At 32.8% G+C, this 24395-nt stretch overlaps 3 protein-coding genes across 8 annotated transcripts; 1 reads left to right on the forward strand and 2 right to left on the reverse strand.

Annotated features, from left to right (window-relative positions):
• Positions 1 to 899: 899 nt before the first annotated feature.
• On the reverse strand, positions 900 to 1882 carry LOC135133530 (thioredoxin reductase-like selenoprotein T homolog CG3887). The gene is made up of 3 exons (XM_064061973.1): positions 1659 to 1882; positions 1482 to 1611; positions 900 to 1435 (listed from the first exon to the last, which is right to left on the reverse strand). Exons 1-3 carry the CDS (start codon positions 1811 to 1813, stop codon positions 1112 to 1114), a joined length of 609 nt encoding a protein of 202 aa, XP_063918043.1. The 5' UTR covers positions 1814 to 1882; the 3' UTR covers positions 900 to 1111.
• A 215-nt stretch (positions 1883 to 2097) lies between these two features.
• Positions 2098 to 3416, forward strand: LOC135133529 (eukaryotic translation initiation factor 3 subunit H). The gene is made up of 2 exons (XM_064061972.1): positions 2098 to 2207; positions 2349 to 3416. The coding sequence occupies exons 1-2, from the start codon at positions 2130 to 2132 to the stop codon at positions 3285 to 3287; spliced, it is 1017 nt and encodes a 338-aa protein (XP_063918042.1). The 5' UTR covers positions 2098 to 2129; the 3' UTR covers positions 3288 to 3416.
• Positions 3417 to 10233: 6817 nt separating this feature from the next.
• Sp555 (SP555) lies at positions 10234 to 24041 on the reverse strand. 6 transcript variants are annotated; one of them, XM_064062198.1, is made up of 2 exons: positions 23910 to 24041; positions 10234 to 11567 (listed from the first exon to the last, which is right to left on the reverse strand). In XM_064062198.1, exon 2 carries the CDS (start codon positions 11498 to 11500, stop codon positions 10748 to 10750), a length of 753 nt encoding a protein of 250 aa, XP_063918268.1. In that variant the 5' UTR covers positions 11501 to 11567; positions 23910 to 24041; the 3' UTR covers positions 10234 to 10747. The 6 variants fall into 6 exon arrangements, with proteins under 6 accessions (XP_063918268.1, XP_063918273.1, XP_063918271.1 ...); XM_064062203.1 differs by lacking the exon at positions 23910 to 24041 and adding an exon at positions 23721 to 23791; XM_064062201.1 differs by lacking the exon at positions 23910 to 24041 and adding an exon at positions 23542 to 23687.
• Positions 24042 to 24395: the final 354 nt, after the last annotated feature.

A 24395-nucleotide genomic window follows, 5' to 3' on the forward strand; every position in this document is an offset into this window, starting at 1 on the left:
TATCGAAAAACTGAAAAATGAAAGAAAAACTGACGAATCGAAAAACTGAAAAATCCCAAAATTAAAAAATTGAGAAATCGAAAAATCAGAAAAATGAAGTTGAAAAATCTAAACCTGAAAAAATAGAAAAATTGAAAAACCAAAAAACCTGAAAAATCAATTCATTGAAAAATCGACAAATAAAGAGTTTATAAGTCAAAAATTGAAAAATCGAAATATTTAAAAATCGTAAAATTGAAGAAAAAAACTGAAAACCAAGAAATTTAAAAATTGAGAAATTGTAAAATCCAAAAATTGAATAGTAAATAGGAGTAAACTGAAAAGTCCCCAAACTAAAATTTCGACAAACTGAGTTTCGGTTAGAATGTGTAACAGATCACGGATCATGGCTTATGAATCAAATCGTTTCCGAACGCTTATAGAGTCGACATTGGCCTGAGTGCGCTCTGGTCTGTAGATCAAACAAGTTCTCAGACGACGAACTGTAATTCGTAATATTCTGGTAAATCTAGTGTCAATTTGTCGAAAGTAAAACGCGTCGTTAAAAATATTATGACATTTTTTCTAGTTAATTTTATTCCTAGTTAGAAACAAACACTGTTGCCAACATAAATCAAGGAGTCCTCAACCGTCATTTAATTTAAACTATGACGCTTCTCTATGTTCTCTGGTTGAACTTAGTTTACTGTTGATAGTTATTAAACTAACGGACGCTAGTAATAAAAATTAGAATGACACAGCGGAACAGTTTTTTTCCACGATAAAAACAACCGAAACGAAATATATATCAAGTCATCATTCTGACAGATGACATTAACCAAAATTCAAGTGTTGAAATGTCGTCATCCCATTTTTGGGGAGGTTGAATGAAGACTTCACCCTTCAAATAAAACACAGTGTCGTATTTACAACTTTTACTTATCACAAAGATAGTTTATAGTCTCTAAAAACCATACATACAAATTTACCTGAAACTTGGTGTGATGAAACAGAAGATCAGACGCAAACACGAAAACCACCGGGTTTTCAACAGACTTAAGACACTTTCCTTAACATAACACACTCTATATATATACCAGTTGAAAAACGATAAAAAAAGTACAACAAAAAATTACTTAGCGAATCCATTATTTAACTCGATCTTACTGTCGGTAAATTGCATGTGATTTTCAATGATTTGAAAAAGTTCCGCGGGTTGCGGTATCCGACCGGTTTCTAATTTAGACCAGACAGGTACGTCATTGAGTGAGATTTCAAAAGCGCCGGACTGAATGAGCTGCCCTTCTATGATGTTGCAAACGAAGAACAACATCATGCATGCATAGAGCTTGTTTTCTGTGCACCAGATCCACCACGATGGTTGGGGCTGGTTGATGTACTCGAAGATGTTGACAGCTCCCAGGATACACACAATTACAAGCATTTTCACGATGCCCTAGAAAGTGACGTAAATGCGGTGTTATTGCGATAAGCGTACTCACTATTAATCTAGCTAAATACATGTTAAAGCCAGGGGGATCATAGTTTTGGCCGTCAATCACAATGAAGGGGTACTTTTGTTGGATGATTTGTACATATTGGTCGAAAGTCTTGCGGTAACCGCACGAGTAACTGGAATATGGTAATTAGATGGGTTTAATTAAACTGGAACTACTTACCAATATAAGAATTTTAAAGTTGGGGCACCTACATTTTGACTTAATTTTGATGGAAGAATGTCTTCAGCTGACACATTTATGTGGGATTCGAGGACACACAAACCTGCGAACACTAATAAATACCAAAAACATGGAAATTGCTTTAAGCGAGCCATTTATTTTGCTTTCTAATGCTTTTCGTCAGCTGATAATTTTCCAGTGAGAGGTCAGAGAGTTGGGGTTTTTCACCAGCCCACTAAATCACCAAGGAATTTACACGTACCACTAAACAATCGCTCTAAAATATAAATCTCGACAATCTATCATGTGTAGAGATTCTAAATCGTTAAAAATACAAAATCGTATTGATTCGTAGCGAAACTATTTTTAAAATCGTTAAAATATCTCGAAAGTTAGTGATTTATGGATTGTGTGGTTGGTTGCATCATGAAGTGACACTATCTTTTTTTGACGTTTCTCTTTCTCAATAAAATGGCTTCTCGTGGGGGTGCTTCGAGGCGTGTTCCCGAAAATGATTCCACGATTGCTTACGTGCAAGCTGATGGCTTGGTAAGTTTACAAAAAAACTCAGTTTTTACAAATTGTCGCGATTAACGTGCAAAAACTGCCACAAAAAGTGCAAACGTTAACATATGGAACCTAACCTCAACGGGCTTCCTTTTCAACTATGTATAATTCGGATCGTTACAGGCCGTCATGAAAATCGTCAAACACTGCCATGAAGAATCCACAACCAACATGGACATAGCCCAGGGGGCTCTTCTCGGCCTCGTCGTAGAAAACCGGCTTGAAATCACAAACTGCTTCCCTTTCCCCAAACAAAACGACGAAACCATGGATGAAGACGAATATCAATTAGCGATGATGCGTCGCTTGAGACGCGTGAACGTCGACCATTTCCACGTCGGTTGGTACCAGAGCGCCGACGTCGGTAACTTCCTCAGTTTACCCCTCCTAGAATCCCAATTCCACTATCAAACATCCATTGAAGAATCAGTCGTCGTGATTTACGACACCCAGAAGTCATCGCGCGGCTTCCTCACCCTTAAAGCATACAGATTGACCCCCCAAGCCATCGAGATGTACAAAGAGGGTGAATTTACCCCCGAAGCTCTCCTCAAGCTGAAAGTAGGCTACGAGAATCTCTTCACGGAAGTACCCTTCGTCATTAAAAACTCGGCTCTAACGAATATAATGATGTCAGAGTTGGCAGAAATGGTTCCTGAGGAGGAAGGCTCGAAGTTCTTGGATTTGGGTACGGCGTCAGTATTAGAGGGGCAGTTGCGGTGTTTGATGGATAGAGTGGATGAGCTGAACCAGGAAGCGATTAAGTTTAATAGGTATCAACAGTTGGTTAGTCGGCAGCAGCAGGATAAGCACCGGTATTTGCAAAAGAGGTCGCAGGAGAACGCGGCGAGGGCTGCGAAGGACGAGCCGCCGCTGCCTGAGGAGGATATTACTAAGTTGTTTAGGCCGCATCCGGTGCCGCCTAGGTTGAATCCGATGATTATTGCTGGACAGATTAATACTTATAGTCAGGCGATTTCTCAACTGTGTTCGCAGTCTTTGGCCAAGTTGTATATCACGCAAGCTCTGCAAAATGCGAAAGAGACCAACGCGAATCCTTAAATTATTTTTATGTTGTGTGTTTAGTTAAGGAAATAAAACGCTCAACATGGATATGGGCGTGTTTGTGGTCACCCCTTTTTTATTGTGAACTAGTTATTTGAATTATCTATTATAAGAAAATTATTGGAAGTTTTTATTTTAGTCGTGTAATCCCACAAATTTTCTTAAAACCGATAGTTAAAAAATTTCCTATCATTATTCCTAAGTCGCCTAGATGAAATATAGCACTTTTTAAGATAGTTTAAACATTTTATTTTGAATTTTTGGCCAGCTAATTTTTCCAGAATCGGGCTAAATATCTCCTGAACAAAAATGTCAGGATTCTCCGGATTTTTCGGTAAGAGTCCTGGGTCATGGCCCGGAAACAACATGCCATGTTTTTGGATTTGGCTCGTCGAAATTTATATTCTAGATTTTTTTGTGGATTTTTAGACAACTTCGCAATAAACTCAATTTTTTAACACTCCGCCCTTTGAAATTTTTTAGCTTTCCTCAAACACCTTCAAAATTTGACAGAAGAGATTTCTTTGTTGATTTCGATCCCCTGAAGTTGTTCACGGTTTCAGTTCTTCGAAAATTCCTACCATTTTTCCAAAATCATCTAAATGAAATATGGCATTTTTTTAATATTTTAAAAATTCCAATTTGAAGCCAAATATTTCGAATATCAGTTATCGTATTAGGTTGAGATTATGTTTCCTCATAGTTGCATCATTTCTGCGTAAACATGATTTTTTTCATAATTTTTCACCAGCTATTTTTTCTGGAATCGTGCTAAATACGACCTTAAAACAAAAATGACAAGATTGTTCCGGAATTTTCGAAGATAGGCTTTAAGTTTGGTCCGAGATCACCAATATACGTATGCTATGATTTTGGATTTAGCTTGTCGAAAAATCTATGGCCCAGATTTTTTTACGAATTTTTGGACAACATCACAAAACGCTTAAATTTTCAATTCTCCTTCCTTTGAAATTTTTTACCTGTCCTCGGACACCTTCAAAATTTAGCAAAGGAGATTTTTTTATTGATTTCGATCTCCTGAAGGTTTTTATGGTTTCAGTTCTTTGACAATTTCTCCCATTTTTCCAAAATCTCCAAAATGAATTGATATTTTAAAAATGTGATTTTGAAACCGAATATTTCGAAAACCAGTGATCGTAGCGGTCACCTTTTTTTCCGGACTCGTGCTTAGTATCTTCTTAACAAAAATTTTGTTATTGTTCCGAAATTTTCGACGACAGTCCTTAATCTTGGTCCGTGATCATCAACACGCTAGATGTTTCAATTTATCAATATTTCAGTTTTGGGATTTTTCAAATTTTCAATTTTTCGAATTTTAAATTTTGGATTTTTCACTTTTTTGATGTTTCAACCTCTCGATCTTTCGATTTTTCGACTGTCGGTTTTAGATTTTTCAATTTTTCAATTTATCGAGTTTTAATTTTTCAGTTTTTTGATTTATCGGTTTTTTAAGCTTAAATGATTCAATTTTGAATTTTTCGATTTTGGGTTATTTCGATTTCTCGGTTTTGCGATTGTTCGACTTTGCAATTATCGACATTTCAGTTTTGGGATTTTTCAATTTCCCGATCTTTCGGTTTTTCAATTCTTCAATTTTTCTCGATTTGTAGCTTTTTCGATTTTTTAAATTTTATATTTTCGGTTCTTCTATTCTTTGATATTATTTTACATTATCAGTTTTACAATTTTGAAATTTTTTGATTTTTCAATTTTTGGCATTTCTAAATTTTCGATTTCTCAGTTAATCGATTTTTTTATTTTTCGATCTTTCAGTTTGGGATTTTTCAATATATATTTCAATTTTTTGAATCGATTTCTAGATCCTTCGATTTTTCGATTTCTCGTTATTAAATTTTTTGATTTTTCAATTTTTTGATTTTTAAAATTTTTGATTTTTTTATTAAATTTTTCGGTTTTTCAATTTTTCGATTTTTCAATTTTTCGATTTTTCAATTTTCCGACATTCAGTTTTGGGATTTTTCAATTTCCCTATTTTTCAGTTTTTGGATTCTTCAATATTTCGATTTTTTAGTTCTTCGATTTTTCAATTCGAATTTTTAAATTTTAGGTTTTTTACTTTTTTGATGTTTCAGTTTCTCGTTCTTTGTATTTTTCGACTGTCCCTTTTAGATTTTTCTATTTTTCAATTTTTTGATTTTTAAATTTTTTTATTTTTCAATTTTTCGATTTTTCAGTTTTTCGATTTTTTAATTTTCCGACGTTCAGTTTTGGGATTTATCAATTTCCCTATTTTTCAGTTTTTGGATTCTTCAATTTTTCAATTTTTTAGTTCTTGGATTTTTCAAGTATTCCAATTTTTTAATTTTAGGTTTTTTACTTTTTTGATGTTTCAATTTCTCGATCAATTTGTCGATTTTCCAGTTTTACGATTTATCAAGTTTCCGATGTTTCGATTTTTCAATTTTTTGATTTATCGGTTTCTTTAAGTTGAATTGTATCAATTCAACTTCCCTGTAATTGGGTGTAACCTGTTGGGAATAAAGCCATATTTTTATTATTATTATTATTAAATTCTGAATTATTTTTCTACTTTTCGATTTTACATTTTTTTCACACTTCAGTTTTGGGATTTTTCAATTTCCAGATTTTTCGGTCTTTCAGTTCTTCAATTTTTCTCGAATTGTAGTTTTTTGATTTTTTAGTCTTTCAATTTTTTAAATTTTACATTTTCGATTTTTGTGATTTTCGATATTACAGTTTTAAATTTCTTAAAATGGATTAAAAATTTAAATTTTTCATTCATTTTATGATTCAATTTCATAATTTTCCTATATTTCACTCTTACAATTTTTAAATTTTTCGTTTTTTCAGTTTTTGAGGTTTCCAGATTTTCGGTTTCTCAGTTTCTCGATTAATCGATTTTTTGATTTTTCCACTTTTCGTTTTCTCGATTTTATAGTTTTCGATGTTTCAGTTTTGGAATTTTTCAAATTTTCGGTGTTTCGACTTTAGGGTTTTTTGATTTTGTACTTTTTCCGATTTTTTAGAATTTAGGTTTTTCACGTTTTTGATGTTTTGATTTCTCGATTTTTCAATTTTTCACAAATGTTTCGATTTTTTTAGTTCTTCGATTTTTTAATTTTTTGATTTATCGGTTTTTTTTTAAGTTTTAAGTGTTTCAATTTTGAATTTTTCGATTTTGCGATTTTTTAACTTTTCTTCTCTTTTCCAAATTTTTTTTTCGAGATTTTAGTTTTGGGATTTTTCAATTTCCCGAGTTTTTGGTTTTTGAATCCTTCAACTTCTCTCAATTTGTAGGGTTTCTTTTTAAGTTTTTCGATTTTTTAGATTTTACGTTTTCGATTTTTCTATTTTCGAAATTTAATTTCAATGTACAATTTTTTTAATACAAAATTCAAATTTTTAATATGCATTCAAAATTTCGATTTATTAATTTTTGGCGTTTCTAAATTTTCGATTTCTCAATATTTCGATTAGTCGATTTTTAAATTTTTCAACTTTTCGTTTTCTCGATTTTATAGTTTCCCATGTTTCAGTTCTGAGATTTTTCAATCCACATTTCGATTTGTCTAATTCGATTTTTTGATTTTTTACTTTTCCGATTTTTCAGTTTTTCGATTTCTCAAGTTTTCAATGTTTCAATTTTGGGATTTTTCAATATATATTTCGATTTTTCACTTTTTTTACATTTCGATTTCTCCCTATTTTTCACTTTTTCGATTTTTAAAGACTCTCATTTTTTGATTCTTCAATTTTTCGATTTTTTTGATATTTCAGTTTTGGGATTTTTCAATTTCTTGATTTTTAGTTTTTTTTTTGGATTGCCCAATTTTTCTCGATTTCTAGTTTTGATTTTTTAGTTCTTCGTTTTTTCAATTATTCTAATGTTTAAATTTTAGGGTTTTTACTATTTTGATGTTTCAGTTTCTCGATCTTTTAGATTTTTCTATTTTTCAATGTTTTGATATTTACAATTTTTGATTTTTCAATTTTTCAGTTTTCAAATTTTTCGATTTATCGTTTTTTTTAAGTTGAAGTGTTTCAATTTTGAATTATTAGACGTTGCGATTTTTCTACTTTCTTTAGATTTTACAATTTTTTTTTCGACACTTCAGTTTTGGGATTTTTCAATTTCCCGATTTTTCTGTTTTTCAGTTCTTCAATTTTTTTCGAATTGTAGATTTTTTAGTCTTTCAGTTTTTTAAATTTTAGATTTTCAATTTTTGTGTTTTTCGATATTACAATTTTAAATTTCTATGTGTTAAAAATTCGATTTTTCATTCTTCTTATGTTTCAATTTCATAATTTTCCGATGTTTCACTTTTACAATTTTTAAATTTTTCGATTAATCGATTTTTTGATTTTTCGTTTTCCCGATCGGCTTTTTTTAAGTTTTAAGTTTTTCAATTTTAATTTTTCGACTTTTCTATTTTCTTTTTTTTTTTTAGATTTCTGTTTTGCTATTTTTCAATTTCCCGAGTTTTTGCTTTTTGAATCGTTCAACTTCTCTCAATTTATAGTTTTTTTTAAGTTTTTCGACTTTTTAGATTTTGCATTTGCGAAATTACAATTTAATTACAATTTTTTTATATATGTATATAAAATTCAAATTTCTTAATATCATCTCTTCTATTTTTCACTAATCGATTTTTTGATTTTTCCACTTTTCGTTTTTTCGATTTTATAGTTTTCCATGTTTCCGTTTTGGAATTTTTCAATACACATTTCGATTTTTCCACTTCGATTTTTTACTTTTTCGATCTCTCAAGTTTTCGATGTTTCAATTTTGGGATTGTTCATTTCGATTTTTCATTTTTTGACGGTTCGATTTCTCGATCCTTCGATTTTCCGACTTCTCCCTATTTTTCCACTTTTTCGATTTTTAAAAACTTTCATTTTTTGATTCTTCAATTTTTCGATTTTTCGTTTTTTTTATTGTCCAATTTTTCTCGATTTCTAATTTCGATTTTTTAAATTTTACATTTTCTACGAAATTTTCGATTCTAGTCCTAAATCTTGCTCCAGGATCATCCTATATTTATAACTGCATCTTATTCTATTTTTTTGTTATTTTTTTTTGCTAAATATTTTCTACATTTATAAATGATACGATTTTTTTAAGAGACACTTCAACGTATGAGAAAAATAAGAACAAAAAATAAAGTTAAAAAATACAGGTAGAACGAATAATATTTCAAGTATCGTGTTGTTGAAAGAAAACTATATACATTAAAAGAGAAGTCGATGATTAAGCCCCACCCCTAATTCAATCGTGACGAATTTTTCATTTGTTGTCAGATTGAGGGGAGGAGTTTAATTGCAAAATTCTACAAAAATGTACCATTTTATACATGTTTTAAAAAGAAAACTACATATTGTTAAGAAAAAAGACAAAACATAAGCCCCGCCCATCTCTCGTCTCTCAATTATGATGGATTTTTTATTCGTCGTGGGTTGGGGGAGGAGTTTAATTGCATAATCTTTTTTTTTCTACAAGAAATTACCATGTGAAGCATGTTTAAGGGTCCTGTTGTTGAAAGAAAACTATACATACAATATCAACAAAAAGAAGCCCCACCTACCCGCCCCGTCTCAAATGTGGTCAATTTTTCATTTGTTGTCGAATCGAGGGGCGGAGTTTAATTACAAAATCCATATTTGTCTACAAAAATTACCATTTTAAACATGTTTGAAGTATTTTGTTATAAAAAAAGACTAAACATAAAAAAAACTACTGTATTGTAGCGTAAATTGGTAATGTTTCACGTGGTAATTTTTTGTAAAGAAATAAAGATTTTGCAATTAAACTCCGCCCTCAGCTGACGACGAATCAAAAAATTCGTCACAATTGACGTAAGGGCGAGTGGGTGGGGTTTATATTTTGCCTTATTTTTCTTACTATGCATTGTCATCTTATCACAACAAGAAACTTAAAACATGTTTAATATGATACATTTTTGTAGAGAAATATAGATTTTACAATATTAAGCTCCGCCCCTCGATCTCACAACGAATAAAAATTTGTCACAATTGAGGTCGGCGCGAGTGGGTGGGGTTTAATTTTTGATTTATTTTTCTTAGTATTTGTAGTTTTCTTAAAACATATTTCACTGGTTATTTCTTGTAGAGAAATATAAACTCCGCGTCCCGTCTCACGACGAATAAAAAAATTCATCACAATTGAGATGTAGCGGGTGGGCGGGGCTTATTCATTGACTTTTTTTGTAATATACGTGGTCTTTATTCAACAATAAACGTTCCATTTTTCGAAAGTTCCTACCATTTTTCCAAAATAGCCCGATTGATATATAGGTATATGACAATTTTTGAGATATTTTGAAAATTTGACTTCAAAACCGCGTATTTTGAAAATCAGTGGTGGCAGCGAGTTTGGATAATTTGCTCTTCTATTCCTGCGTAAACATAGTTTTTTTCATAATTTTTGGCCAACTATTTTTTCCGGAATTGTGCTTAAAATACCTTCTTAACCAAAACGTCATGATTGTTCTGAAACTTTCGATTCTGGTTGTTAATCTTGGTCCGGGATCATCAAAATGTCATGTTTTTGGATTTAGCTCGTCGAACTCTATCTCCTAGAATTTTTTGCGAATTTTTAGGCAACTTTACGAAAAGCTCAAATTTTCATTACTTTGACCTTTCCTCGAGCATATTCGAAATTTAGCAAAGAACATTTTTTTGTTGATTTCGATCCCCTGAATTTTGTTGCGACTTCAGTTCTTTGAAAATTTCTACCCTTTTTCCAAAATAAATAAAATATGACAATTTTTGAGATATTTAAAAAATTTGACTTTGAAACCGAATATTTCGAATTGTGTTGGCGTAGCAGGTTGAGACTTTTTTCATAATTTTTGGATATACTACTGTTTACCATAGAACACGCTGCCTTTAGTGTTTTTGGGAAGAAATAAAACCATAACCCTTTAAAAAATAATGTATTCAATTGCTCTAAACATCAATTTCATTCATTACATCCTTACGGTCCTAAAGAAATAATTTTAACGTAATGTTATTTATTTACAGTTCTATTGCACAAACTGGCCAAAATGTACACACTATTTGTGCAACTTAATAAATAAGGGACGATAACAAATATCAAACATGAAAAACAACAACAAAAAATAAATACTAAAAACAAACAAGACTAGAAAATCACAAATCGTTTCATTACGTTATGTACTGGTTTTAGCTTAACAATAAATTCGTGTCATGAGTATAAAAAAGTAGAGTATTCTGAATCATCCGAAAAGAAACGCCCATTTATTTTTAGATAAAATATCTTACACTCTACGACTAGCTCCTAGGTAACATTCACCACTGGCCTTTTCGTCCCACTTACATAGAATATGTACATCCTGAAAATGGCACATGGACAAATCCACGGTTTAAAAGAATATCTACATCAGTACCGCTCCAGTACTCCCTCCAGACCCATCCTACATACTACCAACATTGTTCGAGATATTGTTCTGGTTGACCGGCTTAAACGGCTCCACACTGTCCACGATCGCCTCCGCGAGATAGCTCCTGATCTTCGTCGGGACGAACAGCTTCTCCAGATCCTGCTTGTTCCTGATCCTTTTCACGATCACCGCCCTGCAGCGGTCCTGCAGGTTCACAAAGTCGCGCTTCATCGAGTCCAAGTACATCTCAGTCTTCGCGGCGGTCGAGCAGATGATGGGGTACAGCGGCTCCTTCACCTCGTTCAGCCCCCGGAACGCCACCCCCAGGTACTTCTCGTCCTTGTAGTAGCTCAGCGTGCCGGCGATGCCGTCGAACAGGATGCCGATCTTCGTGGCCACGTTCTCCCGGAAGGGCTTCGTGTAGTGCGTCCAGCGCCCGCCGTGCCACAGCAGCCCCTTGTGGCTCAGACCCCAGCCGTTGTCGTCCTCGCCGAGCAGGTTGGTGAAGGAGTCGGCGTGCAGACGCGCCTTCTTCGTGCCGATGCCGAACATCATGCTGGTGCCGAAGATGCGGCGCGATAGATGCAGCTCCCAGAAGTAGCGGCCGTTGTTGAGCACCCGGGTGCCGCGCACCCCGGCGGTGCCGCTGCTCCAGTTCGGGTGGAAGTGGGCTATCCGGAAGTTGTTGCCGTAGAGGCGCACCTCGGGGCTGCGCTCGCGCCGGTTCCAGGTCCATAGGTCGTCGCAGCCGTGCCGGAGGGGGAGGATGTTGGGCTCCGTTTCCATTTCCGACTCGGAACGCTTCGACTGCTATGCGGAGGACTCCTCCCAAGTGGGGGGGACGTCCTCCACGCTGCAAAAAAGACGGATTTTAACCATGGAAGCGAAGGGTTTAACTATTGTACAAAAAACTATGATACCATCTAGATTTTGGTTATTACACTTTGGTTCGGGCACCAGTTTTTTTACAACCATACAGCATTAAAAGAACGAAATTCCAGACTTTGGAAGAACTGCGTTCAGACTGGTAACAATACCGCATGAAAATACCGGATTTACCTTAGAACTCATGTTATCTTTATCTATGTTGATAATCTATGGAATAGGATTATAAGATTGAAGTTCATCTAAAATTTTTCAAATTTTACAACAGTATTATAGGTGATAGCGAATCTGAGAGTCAGATATCGTAAATTTAGGTCTGGATAATGAAATGTCACACAAGTAAATTGAAAAGCGGAAGATATTGATCACAAACATCCAAAATTTTCTGTTCAAGGGTATAGAGTTCTATGAGAAGATCTAAAAACTAAAGGTCCAATCCATCTCAATTCGTAACATCATCATTACCTAGTACTAATTTAGAAGCTAGTGACTGTTACCTTTCCGGGTGTCTGCAATCTCTAGCTATATAATTTGGTCTGTTTGTGTTTTTTCTTCTAAAATTCGGTTTAATTTGTCCTAGTTTTGTCGAATACATAAATCAGTAAAAATAAAATTAATGGCAGATGTCACGAATTTTTTTGACGTGGTTTCAATAAATTATTCCAAATGTTAGTTCCTGATTCCAAAAATCTGGATGGGTTAAAACTAAAATGTAGTTTGAGGAAGCACTTACAAGTTTTAGGTCACCTTTTAGCTACGATGTGTGGAAACATTTGGGAAACTGTTGGAATAACAACAGGTGGAGGAACAAAAGTCTTTAAACTGGGTGAGGAGGTTCAACAGGTCGAGTAAACACCACGAAAATAAAAATAAACAATTGAAAAGAGATAAGCTAAGATAGGGATAAGAATTTTCATTTATTTGGTGAGTTTATTTGTCGCACTCGAGTAAGTAGGGTAAACAAATAAAGGTGCATTGAGACAAACTAGAAAATAGTGTGTTCTTACTAATTGTGAAAATTTAATCAAAGTGGATTGTTTATTTTGATTTTTAACATCATCGCGTTTCTTTCAAAATAAAACTGGCAACGTTGCCAGTGTGAGTTTTAGTGAATTATTCTAGTGTGAAATAATTTAAGGTTATGTTTCATTTAATTTTCAGAGGCAGTTTCTTTTCATTTTCAAACTTCTTCACGCTCAAGCTCTTAAATTAGTCAATTTTAGAATAATTAAACTATACCGTTGTTTGGAAAATAGTAAGCTCGTAATGTTTCCAAATTTTGATTATTTTTTGTAAAAGTTAGTCATCAGATAAAACTGATTTTGGCAATGACATTACTTCTAAGGAAAGAGAGGGTGGGTGGGCGGGGCTAGTACCTCGTAAGATAAGAGTGATTTTGGCAAATGAAATACCTTCTAAGAGAAGACAGGGTGGGCGGGCGGGGCTAGTAGTTACCCACATAAGACTGATTTTGGCAAATGGCATACCCTCTAAGAGAATGAAGGGTAGAGGCTATACCATTTGGCAAATTCAGTCTTATCTTGGCAAGTATTGGCCCCGCCCACCCACCCTTTCTTTTTTTAGAAGGTATGTCATCTGCCAAAGTCAGTCTTATCTTGGTAAGTACTAGCCCCACCCACCCGCTCTTTATTTTCTTAGAGGGTATGTTATTTGGCAATATCAACCTGGGCCTCCAAGGTTCTTTTCAGTTCTTAAAAATAACACCCTCGGGATTCTTTCAAATTCTTAGAAAAAAAGTCTAGGGGTCACGAGATTCTTTTAAATTCTTTAAAAAAATGCAAGACAGCCTAGAGTTTCTTATAATTCCTTAAGAAAATACTAGAGGTTCCCGAGATTTTTTGCAATTCTTAAAACGAACACTAGGAGCCCCCGAGATTTTTTCAAATTCTTTTTAAAAAACACTAGTGGCCCGTAAAATTCTTCTTGAATTCTTAAAAAAACTATTAGAAACCACCGGGATTCTTTTCCAACATTATATTAAAAATGCAGCGGAGATTCTTTTAAAATAAAAAACAACAAAAACAGAACCCGCGCGATTCTATTAAATTCTTTCAAAATTCTTTAAAACAACAGTAGGGGCTTCCATGATTCTTTCCATTTCTAAAAAAAAAAAACACAAGGTTGCACCGAGATTCCTTCAATTTCTTAAAAAAAAAAACTCTAGGGACCCTGAGATTCTTTTAAATTCTTTAAAAAAATGCAAGACAGCCCAGAGTTTCTTATAAATTTCTTAAAAAGACACTAAAGGTTCCCGATATTCTTTGCAGTTCTTAAAAATACACTAGAGGCCGCTGACATTTTTCTTGAGTTCTTTAAAAAAACCTACTAGGGCCCCCTGGGATTCTTTTTCAAAAATTCTTAAAAAACACGAGAGATACTTTTAAATTAAAAAAAAAGGAGATCTCGAGACTCTTCTCAAATTCTTATAGAAAAAAGCGATCAAAGAATCTTGAAAAAATGAAAAAAAAAACACTCAAAAAGACAACAAAATCTACAAAAAACGACAAAAATGCGAAAACAGTGGACAAAAAACATAAACACAGAACAGAAAAACGCAACAAAAAGGAACACACAAAATGCAAGTAAAGAAAAAAAAAGTGGTTACAAAAAAGATTGAAACATTTAAAATTGGAAGAATTGAAAAACTAAAAAATCGGAAAATCGAAACGTCGAGATGTCGAGAAATATAAAAGTCGAAAAATCAAGGAATCGAAAACTCACAAAAAATCCAAAAACTGAAACATCAAAAAAGTGAAAAATCCAGAACTCGAAAAGTGGAAAAATCGGAAAATCGAGGAAATGAAGAATTGAAAAATCTCAAAACTGAAAAATCAAGAAACCGAAACACTAAAAAATTCAAAACCGAAATTTCGAAAAATTGAGAAATCGAAAAATCGAAAAATCCAAACATCGAGAAGACCAGAAATCGAGAGAAGGGCAAACAAAACTATCGAAAAGTCAAGAAATCGGGAAATCTAAGAGACGAAAAATTGAAAAACCGATTCATTCAAAAATCAAGAATTCGGAAAATTGACTAATCGAAAACTTAAGGTAGAAATGGCAAAAAATGAAAATTTGAAATTCGCACAATTTTAAAATCGAATAATTGAAGAATCATAATACTGAAAAATCGTAAGATTGAAACATTGGAAAAAGAGAAATCGAAAAATCATATCGAGAAAATGAAGAACTGAAAAATCTCGAAACTGAGAAATCGAAAAATCAAAACATTAAAATAGCGAAAAATTGGGAAATCGAAAAATTGAAAAAATGGGAAATTAAAGACTTGAAAGACTAAAAAATCGGAAAATCGAAACGTCGAGGAGTCGATAAATCCAGAAATGTGAAAATAAAATAATCGAAAAGTCAAAAAATTGAAAAATCGAAAAATCTAAAAATGGAGAAATAGAAATTAAAAAAATCGAAAAATCGAAATGTTGAATAATTGAAAAAGCGATTAATCCAGAAATCGAAAACTCGGAAAATGGACAAATCGAAAACTTAGAAATGCCAAAACTTTTAAAATCGAAAAATTGGAGAATCATAAACTGAAAAGGAATCAAAGAAATAATCACAAAAAGGAGAACAAAAATGCTAAAAAAAGCGACGGAAAATCCGCAGAATGATGCGACTACAAAAAATTACTAAAAAACAACAAAAAAAGCTAAAAAAAAAAACAAAAGGTCACTAAAAAGGAAATAAATAAAAGACAAAAAAGGCGATAAAAACTGGGAAAACAAAAAAAAAATGGTGTAAAGTTATTTTGACAGAATTTTCTTTGCCCGTGAATTTCAATCAATGAAATTTATAAAAAGGGCTACTACAAAAGTGACAAAAAAATCACAAAAAAATAAAGAAAAGACAAATAAAATCCACAAAAAAGGACGTACAAAAAGGCCCAAAGTAATTTTGACCGAATTTTCCTCGCCCTTGAATTGCCATCAAGAAATTTATAAAAAAAGCGACAAAAACTCTTGAAAAAGACACTGAAAAAAGGACAAAAAGTCTACAAAAAAGACGACAAAAATGCGAATACAGAGGACAAAAAACATAAAAAGAGAATAGAAAATTGCAACAAAAAGTCGACAAAAAACGCAAGAAAAGAGTAAAGTGGCTAGAAAAAAATGACATAAAAACACAAAAAAACAGTTACAAAAAGGGACAAAAATGTCACAAGAGAGAAAATAAAGAAAAGACAAAAAATCTATAAACAAAGTGCAAAAAATGCGAAAATAGGTTAAGGAGAATTGGTCTAAAATTATTTACCCAGAACTTTCCACGCCTCTAAAGTACAATCAACCAAATGCATAAATAAGGCTACTACAAAAGTGACCAAAAATACAAAATATCGTCAAAAGGTCTCAAAAAATACAATTAAAAAAGGCAATGAAAAAATTACAAAAGTTTACAAAAAAAATAAAAGACGAAAAAGAAAACACAATAAGTGACGACAAAAAATGCGTAAACAGAAGTTAAAAAATAGAGTCAAAAGTAATTTTCACAGAATTTTCCTCGCCCCTGATTTACAATAAAAGAAATTTAGAAAAAAAAGTGACAAAAAAAGCAAAAAAGGGAACAAAAAGTTTCAAAAAAAATTAAAAAAAAGACGATGAAAAAAAAGACAAAAAAAAATAACAAAAAAAAATGTGAAAACCGGTTAGAAAAATTGGTCTTCAGTTATTTATTTAGACATAACTTTCCATGCCTCTGAACACATGCACAGATAAGGCGACTACAAAAAAAAGTGACCAAAAATACAAAATAGTGCCCAAAATTCTCAAAAAATGCAATAAAAAAAAGCAATGAAAAAAGGACAAACGTCCACGAAAAAGATAAATACAAGAAAAAAACCCAAAAAGAAGCGACAAAACATGCAAAAATAAAGGTTAAAAAAAATTGGTCAAAAGTTATTTTGACAGAATTTTTCTCGCCCCTGAATTAAAATCCAAATAATTACAAAAAGTGGCAAACAAAGCAAACGCTATCCATGGCCTAGATTCTTTCAAATTCTTTCAAAAATGAAATAGTACAGCTTCTCGAGATTCTTTTAATTCATTAAAAAATTGGTCTAAAGAGTTTAGACAGTACTTCCCTCGCTGTCGGAAACGTGACGACTGCATGCCTATTATGTTTTTTTTTCGCAGTGGATTTCAAAGAATTCGGTTTTGTAGTTCCTGAGTAAATCAATAAAATAAATTTACGCATTCATTAATTTTTTTGAGTCGCCCTGTATATGCAAATCCAAAAAAAAATCAATGGAGTAATAAATCACAAGTACAGACTCATCATATTTTGTACAGTTTAGATAGGATTTATTCGGCAAACTTTCGAGCTGACGTCATCAATTTTTTGGAGGGGATAAGCAAATATATTTTGACTAAACATTTATTATGCTCTTTATAACCTTAAAACATCTGCAAGATTTCAAAGCATTCGGTTTTGTAGTTCCTGATTAAATCAATAAAATATATTTACGCATTTATTAATTTTTTTGAGTCACCCTGTATATGCAAATCCAAAAAATATGAATGGAGTGATAAATTACAAGTACAGACTCATCATATTTTTACAGTTTAGATAGGATTTATTCGGCAAACTTTCGAGCTGACGTCATTAATTTTTTGGAGGGGATAAGCAAATATATTTTGACTAAACATTTATTATGCTCTTTATAACCTTAAAACATCTGCAAGATTTCAAAGCATTCGGTTTTGTAGTTCCTGATTAAATCAATAAAATATATTTACGCATTCATTAATTTTTTTGAGTCACCCTGTATATGCAAATCCAAAAAATATGAATGGAGTGATAGATCACAAGTACAGACTCATCATATTTTGTACATTTTAGATATGATTTATTCCACAAACTTTTGAGCTGACGTCATCAAGTTTTTGGAGGGGATAAGCAAATATTTTTTGACTAAAGATTTATGATGCTTAAATGACTCCTTAAAACATCTGCAACATTTCAAAGCATTCTGGTTAGCAGATTAAAAATTAAATTTCAAAATGTTGTTTTATAATTTTGATTTTTTTTCCAAAAATCTGGACGTTTCGGGTGAAAAGTCGATTCAGAGTTGTAAACTACATGTGTAGGACTATGTTATTTTCTACAATTGAAAACCCATTTACTATGTACAATTTTGAAGTGACGTCATCGCATTAGTGGTGGGGATGATTAGACAAATTTTGGTTAGCGTTTTACCATCTACATGATATTCTTAATATAAGTACAAAATTTCACAACAATCGGTCGAGTACTTTCGGAGATTATCTGTCTAATAAAATCCGGGACAACAGACGGACAGACGGACGGACAGACGGACGGACAGACGGACGGACAGACAGACGGAAATGGGAGACCTATTTCTTCGTCTTCTAGGGGTCATGAAAGATCGAGAAAACGTAAAAGTAGAGAGTCGGCCGACGGACTCGATTACAATACTTCCTTTGCTTACGCTCGGGAAGTAAAAAGCACTAGAGCCCTGCTACATTCCTTCAAATTCTTTAAAAAATAAAACTCTAAGGGCTCTAGAGATTCTTTCAAATATAAAAAAAAACACAATTGATCCTTGAGATTCTTCTTGAAATTAAAAAATAAATATTATGAGACCTTGGGATTCTTTTAAAAAAATTCTTAAAGACACAACATAGATTCTTTTAAATTAAAAAAATAGTATAGGAGTTCCTGTAATTCTTTCCAAATTCTTACAGAAAAAAGTACTAGCGTCGGGTCAGATTCTTTTAAATTCTTTACAAAGTCTAGAGAGATCCCAGTTTCCTAAAAATACTTGAAAACTTACACTAGTTGCTTCCGAGAGTGTTTTAAATTCTGTCAAAAAAAAAGAAAACTACTACGACTTTCGAAGATTGTTACAGATTTCTTATATAAAAGAAAAACACTAGAGACCTGAGATCCTTATGGATCCTTATAAATTCATCTAAATTCTTTCAAAAAAAGAAGCACTAGAGGCCTCTGTTTCTTATACATTCTTAAAAGGAAACAGTAGTTGCTTCCGAGATTCTTTAATTTCCTTCAAAATCAAAAGCAGTGTGACCACCCGAGATCATTCAAATTTCTTACAAAAAAATAGAGCCCCGAGATTATCACTAATTCTATATAAAAAAATGGTCTCCGTTAAATTATGTTAAATCTTTTCAAAAAAAAAGCCCCGAAACTCCTTCAAATTCTATCAAAAAACACCAAGAGCGTCCGAAATTTTTAAAATTCTAAAAAAGACCAAGGGTTTCGGAGTTTCTAAAAAAATGCAAAAGAGCCTAGAGTTTATTATAAATTCTTAAAAAAAAAACAAGAGGCCCTGAGATACTTATTGAATGTTAAAAAAGTTTAAAAATTGGAAAAAAAGGAACTCCCGAGATTCTTTCAAAGTCAAAAATAAAATAGTAGGCCTTTCTAATATTCTTTTATTTTCACTAAGAAAATACTAAAGAGACCCTAGTTTTTTATAAAACCTTAAATGAAACACTAGTTTCTTCTGAGATTCTTTTGAATTCTTTCAAAACAAAAAAAAAACTATGACCCCGCCTAAATTTTTTGAAATTTCTTACAAAAAAAAACTTGGCAAACACTAGCCCCACCCATACCCCCCCATTTATTTTCTTAGAGGGCTAGTACCTGCTAAGATAAGACTGATTTTGGCTAATGGCATACACTCTAAGAGAATGAAGGGTAGAGGGTATACCATTGGGCAAAATCAGTCTTATTTTGGAAAGTACTAGCCCCACCCATCCACCCTTTATTTTTTTCGAGGGTATGCCATTTGGCAAATTCAGTTCTACCTTAGCAATCACTAGCCCCGCCCACCCACCCTCTCTTTTTTGAGGGGCTACGTCATTTGCCAAAATCAGTCTTATCTTGGCAAGTACTAGCCCCACCCATCCGCCCTTTATTTTCTTAGAGGGTATGTTATTTACCGATTTTGGCAAATGGCAAACCCTCTTAGAAAAGAGAGGGCGGGTTGGGGGTTAGTACCTGCTAAAATAAGACCGATTTTGACAAATGACATACGCTCTAAGAAAAAAGAGGGCGGGCGGCGGGGGCTAGTAGCTACTAAAATAAGACTAATTTAAGCAAATAACGTATCCTCTAAGAAATTTAATTAAATTATTATTATAAGAAAAGACTCCAAAGCACTTTCAAATTCTTTCCAAGTAGTAATACCTAGAATCTCAAAATTGGTTTAAATTTTTCAAAAATAGAACACCAAAGTGCCGCAAAATTATTTTAAACTATTTACAAAAAAAATCTCCAGGGGTTCCCGAAATAATACACCATGGGTACTCAAGAGTCTAAAAAAGCAAAAATACTGCGGCACTCAAGACTTTTTCAAATCCATAAAAAATGAAACACTAAAAGCTCAAAAGGTTTTTTCAAGTTCATCCAGCAACAAAACACCAGATTCCTTTAAATTTATCCGAAAATAAAAAAAAAATCTTTAACGATTTTTTAACAGAATTTCGCGACGATGTCATCAAGATTTGTTTACGTTTAAGAAATAAACAAAGTAGAGGTTACTTTGGCATGATTTTTTAAATTTGGCATAAGGCTAGGCTCTGGAAACAAATGATGCGAAAAACGTAGGGCGTAGTTTAATTATTCTTTATCTAAATGTCACTGTGACTGACACAAACTGAAGTTAAATTAATTGAACTACGCCCTACGTCTTTCCCAATTTTGCTTGCAGAGCTTCAGTTATGTCCAGTTTAAAAAAATCCTACGGCATTCGTATTTATTTTTTTATATTTAATTTGGAAAACTAAATTTTAAAATATTTTTTATTTGTAGGGTATTTTTCAGAATTTTTGATTTCGGTATTTGACAGAAAAAATGTAGATATTTTAAACGCCTTTATATTATCCATTCACGATCTTTTCGGCTTAGGGTTAGCCATGAAAATCTAGTAAGTTTGTTGGTAGTCGGTACAGAATAATCAAAATTCTCTCAATTTTTCTTGTCGGGTTATCTGTTTTAAATGTAAGGTTAGGAAATGTTTTAGTAACATAAACAGTGTTGATACTTTTTTTAGTACCGAGTGACTATTAATCAAGTTTCAGTTTTTTTTTGTTAAATTGGCAGGATGTTTAAAATTTTGTGATGGCATACCTGATTGTCAATTTAGTTATAGTAATAGTAGTAGTAGTAGTAGTAGTAGTAGGACAATATAATTTTTTTTTAATTGATTAAAAAATGTGTGTGATAAATGTCGGGATAATTATGTATTAAAAAACTACACATCGACGAATCAGTTTGTCCACCATGAATATAAAGTACTAGTGCCTACTTTACATACAAGAGATTGTGAATAAATAATATCATGTGATGGAAAAAAAGTCGTCCAGTCAACTGTGGAATTATTATTTTTTTAAATTGTGGTGGTAATACTGTTCTTTTCCATTTGTCAGGTTGGCAACATATTTAAAATTTTATGATGGCATACCTGACTGACAAACTGAAATTTATGGCACCAAGTCAGCAGTGGCCCATACTTTAGGCGCACTCTGTCAAAATTGACATCTGTGAACTGACACAGAATTCAGAATTGCCAACACAAAAATTTTCAGCTGCGGTCTTTATGAAATAGTAAAAAGCATCTTTTTACAGCACTTTTTTGTCGTAGTAGGATAATTTTTGGCATTTTCTGCTGAAATTATTTGACACTAACAAAATGAAATTTTAGTTTACTTGATTAAAAAGTAGTGTGTGATAAACGAAGTTGAAAACTGGCAAAATATCATTGAGTATTTTACGTAGAAAAGATGGTGATAATTTAACCATATGATCAAAAAAAAGGTCGTCTAGTCAGCTATGGAATTAATTAAAAAAAAAACTGTGGTGGCAGTAGTGTCGCTTTCAATTGAAATTACGTGACAGTTTGACATCTATATCGTCAGTGTAATACAAGAAAAAAAAAAACCGTTTCCTATAACCTCAAAAATATACAGCTGTAACAGTGCAGATTTTGCCAACACAAAGTAAAAAAAATTGTTGAAAATTATTTCGACAGAACATTCCTCGCCCTTGAGATATAATCCGACAAATCCAGCTTGCTTAAAAGATTACAAAACTAGATTTTGCGATTTTCGTTCTATGATAATCTCTATAAAGTAAAAACCAGTGGTGCAATTAACATCCCCGCACGGAAAAATCGCAGATATTTCATATTTCTCAGCACTTGCTTGACTTCGACTGTTTATGTTTATACTTAGAAAAAATTCGACTATTAGCACGTTTAGATTACATCATCAGCGCTTGAAAGAAAATGAAATTAGATTGATTTTGTGAGGTGAGAACTGTTGAATTAATAAACCACACTCAGTTTTTTTCCAAAATTTTTACCAATAATCTTAAAATATTTGCAAGATTTTACAACATTTGGTTTTCGCAATTTCAAAGTTGAATTGTTTAAATGTTTATACAATTTTTTACAAAGAATAAAAATTTAACACGGATTCATAAATCACACATGTAGAACTATGTTATTTAATAAAATTTAAGGAACACTAATTCGGTGGAATTATAAGTTTACGTCATAATTAAGAAAAAATGTCGATTAAAAATTTACATGTTGTTATACAATTTTGAATTTTTTTTCCTAAAAATCTAGAGATCTAGAGTATAAACTTAACACGGATTCAGAAACCACAAGTGCAAAAGTATCTTATTTTATTAAATTTAAATTACATTTACTAATGTAAATTTTGGAGATGACGTCATCCTATTGTTGGTGGGGATGATTATTAGACAGATAATTGTATAAAATGTGTTGAGTTTTCACTGTAGACATCCAGATTTTTGGAAAAAATCAAAATTGTTAAAATGTTTCTAAAATACTGAATATGTTTCATTGTACTTCAGGGGCGAGGGAAGTTCTATCGAAATAACCTTCACCAATTTTTTATGATGTAGTCCCATATTTGACAAATACATTGTATAAAAAGAATATTACTTACTAAAATCATGTGAAAAATGTGTACATAAGTTATAGCAAAATTGGTAAGCCACGTAATAAAGGATTATTATTAATATTATCATTATTATTACTGAAAAAAATACTATATATTTCCGCTTGTATCATTTTTGTTATTATGAAATTTGATTTTTTTGAAAAAATGTGGTTAAATTTATACTTGACAAACCTTTATATTTTCCGAAAAACTCAATAACATGTTCGTTTTCAATTCTTAAATGTACAAGCTTTTATTTTAATCCTACTTCTATAGACCTTTCAACTGATCCAAAACTCAATATTTTAACATACTGAGTGTTCAACTGTAAAAGTCTACAAGTTGGCCTTGATTTTTTGTCAGTATTCTGCAGTACATTTACAGTAAGCCTAAAATTTAATCGATGACAGCTAACAACGCTAATTTGTCAATCTAACCTTACTTTTTCGTATAATAAAATTAATGATTTTCAACAACTGGCTCAAATGTTAATTATGCTCAACAGGATGGATTAATAAAACATGATTTTTCATTACGTTTTCAGCACACAACGCCAACTTGATGACTTTTTGAATTTTCGAAGATGTCAAATTTTGTCACTAAATAAATAAATTAACAAAAAATAAAATATGACACAAAAACATTACAGTGGTAAGACGCACTTTAATTTTTTTTTTGAAAAATTAAAAAAAACTCCGATTTTATAAGAGTGTAAAACAAAATTAAGACCGCATTTAAGCTAGTAAGTATCGTTTTACCAAGTTAGTTTATTTTTTCGAGCGTAACTTTTTTCCAGTGTTCGTGGAACATGCCATTAAAATAGTCTTTTTTATTGCTCTGAACAAATCAGCTACTACCCGAGGGTCGTGTTTAATATCAGCCCACCCTCCTACTGTAATTATTATTTAGGTTTTGTCTAAGTAACATAATTTTTACCCCTTGGCAACTACATACATGACTCACGCCAAATCGATAAAATGAAAACATCGCGACGAAGAAGGAAAACCACTCTCACAGGAACAACCGGGCGCCGACACAACAAAATCAAAACACAAATCAGCCCCATTTCCGCCACCCGAACCAAAACCACCCCCGAACCCTCAAACGGCAACTACACCCACAACCACATCTACCATGTTATCAGCGAATTTCCCATCCGAAAACTCGTCCCGAATTAGCACACCTCTTCCACTATCAGTTTTCGCGATTCGACAAGCTGCCACTGATAACGGCAGCTATATCGATTATTCCGTGATAAGGGAAATCTGGACACTATTTCGGCGAGCGGCGGAGAAATTGCAAGGGATGGAAGGCGCACTTACCGTCTGATTCTGAACTCCTTTTCGACTTTTTTCGTCGGTTGCACACTGGTCATTTTTGCCGAATTTTATCGCTAATAACAATTAATGATTTAGGACACGATGCGGATCGAGTGGTGTGCGCCGAAGTAAAACTGACGTCGCGACGCGTAGTCGGGGGTGCGCCGAAGTGTATGTGACGTAACTCAGATGATATCTGCGCGAATTGCTATGCCTGCAACACACAAGGGCTGGGGAGGAAAACACCCCAAGACTTATTTAGTTCAACGACCCGGCAATTAAGAACACTTCGGCGAGGGGGATGGCAATTAATTCGGGCGACATGCACGAAAAATATGAAAAAGATTTGCGATGACGATGACTAAAGAGGTGGTGGTGGAGGCAGTGGCGGGTTTTCGGGTTTCCAGGTCGCGGCGGTTCTTAGTTGGGGGCGCCCGGGTTTAGCTACAATTTTTAATGTTTGCAGTGTAGGTGTGATAACTTCATCTT

This window comes from Zophobas morio, unplaced genomic scaffold (genome assembly GCF_036711695.1).
Source record: "Zophobas morio isolate AGI-343-1 ecotype UQ-CSIRO unplaced genomic scaffold, CSIRO_AGI_Zmor_V1 ptg000022l, whole genome shotgun sequence".
Taxonomy (NCBI): domain Eukaryota; kingdom Metazoa; phylum Arthropoda; class Insecta; order Coleoptera; family Tenebrionidae; genus Zophobas; species Zophobas morio.

Coding starts and splice junctions, on each gene's coding strand:
- LOC135133530 (XM_064061973.1), bottom strand. CDS start 1,813: ATGGCTCGCTTAAAGCAATTTCCATGTTTTTGGTATTTATTAGTGTTC. Junction 1,612..1,658: donor ACTTTAAAATTCTTATATTG/GTAAGTAGTTCC, acceptor ACCATATTCCAG/TTACTCGTGCGGTTACCGCA. Junction 1,436..1,481: donor TGTATTTAGCTAGATTAATA/GTGAGTACGCTT, acceptor GTCACTTTCTAG/GGCATCGTGAAAATGCTTGT.
- LOC135133529 (XM_064061972.1), top strand. CDS start 2,130: ATGGCTTCTCGTGGGGGTGCTTCGAGGCGTGTTCCCGAAAATGATTCC. Junction 2,208..2,348: donor ACGTGCAAGCTGATGGCTTG/GTAAGTTTACAA, acceptor GGATCGTTACAG/GCCGTCATGAAAATCGTCAA.
- Sp555 (XM_064062198.1), bottom strand. CDS start 11,500: ATGGAAACGGAGCCCAACATCCTCCCCCTCCGGCACGGCTGCGACGAC.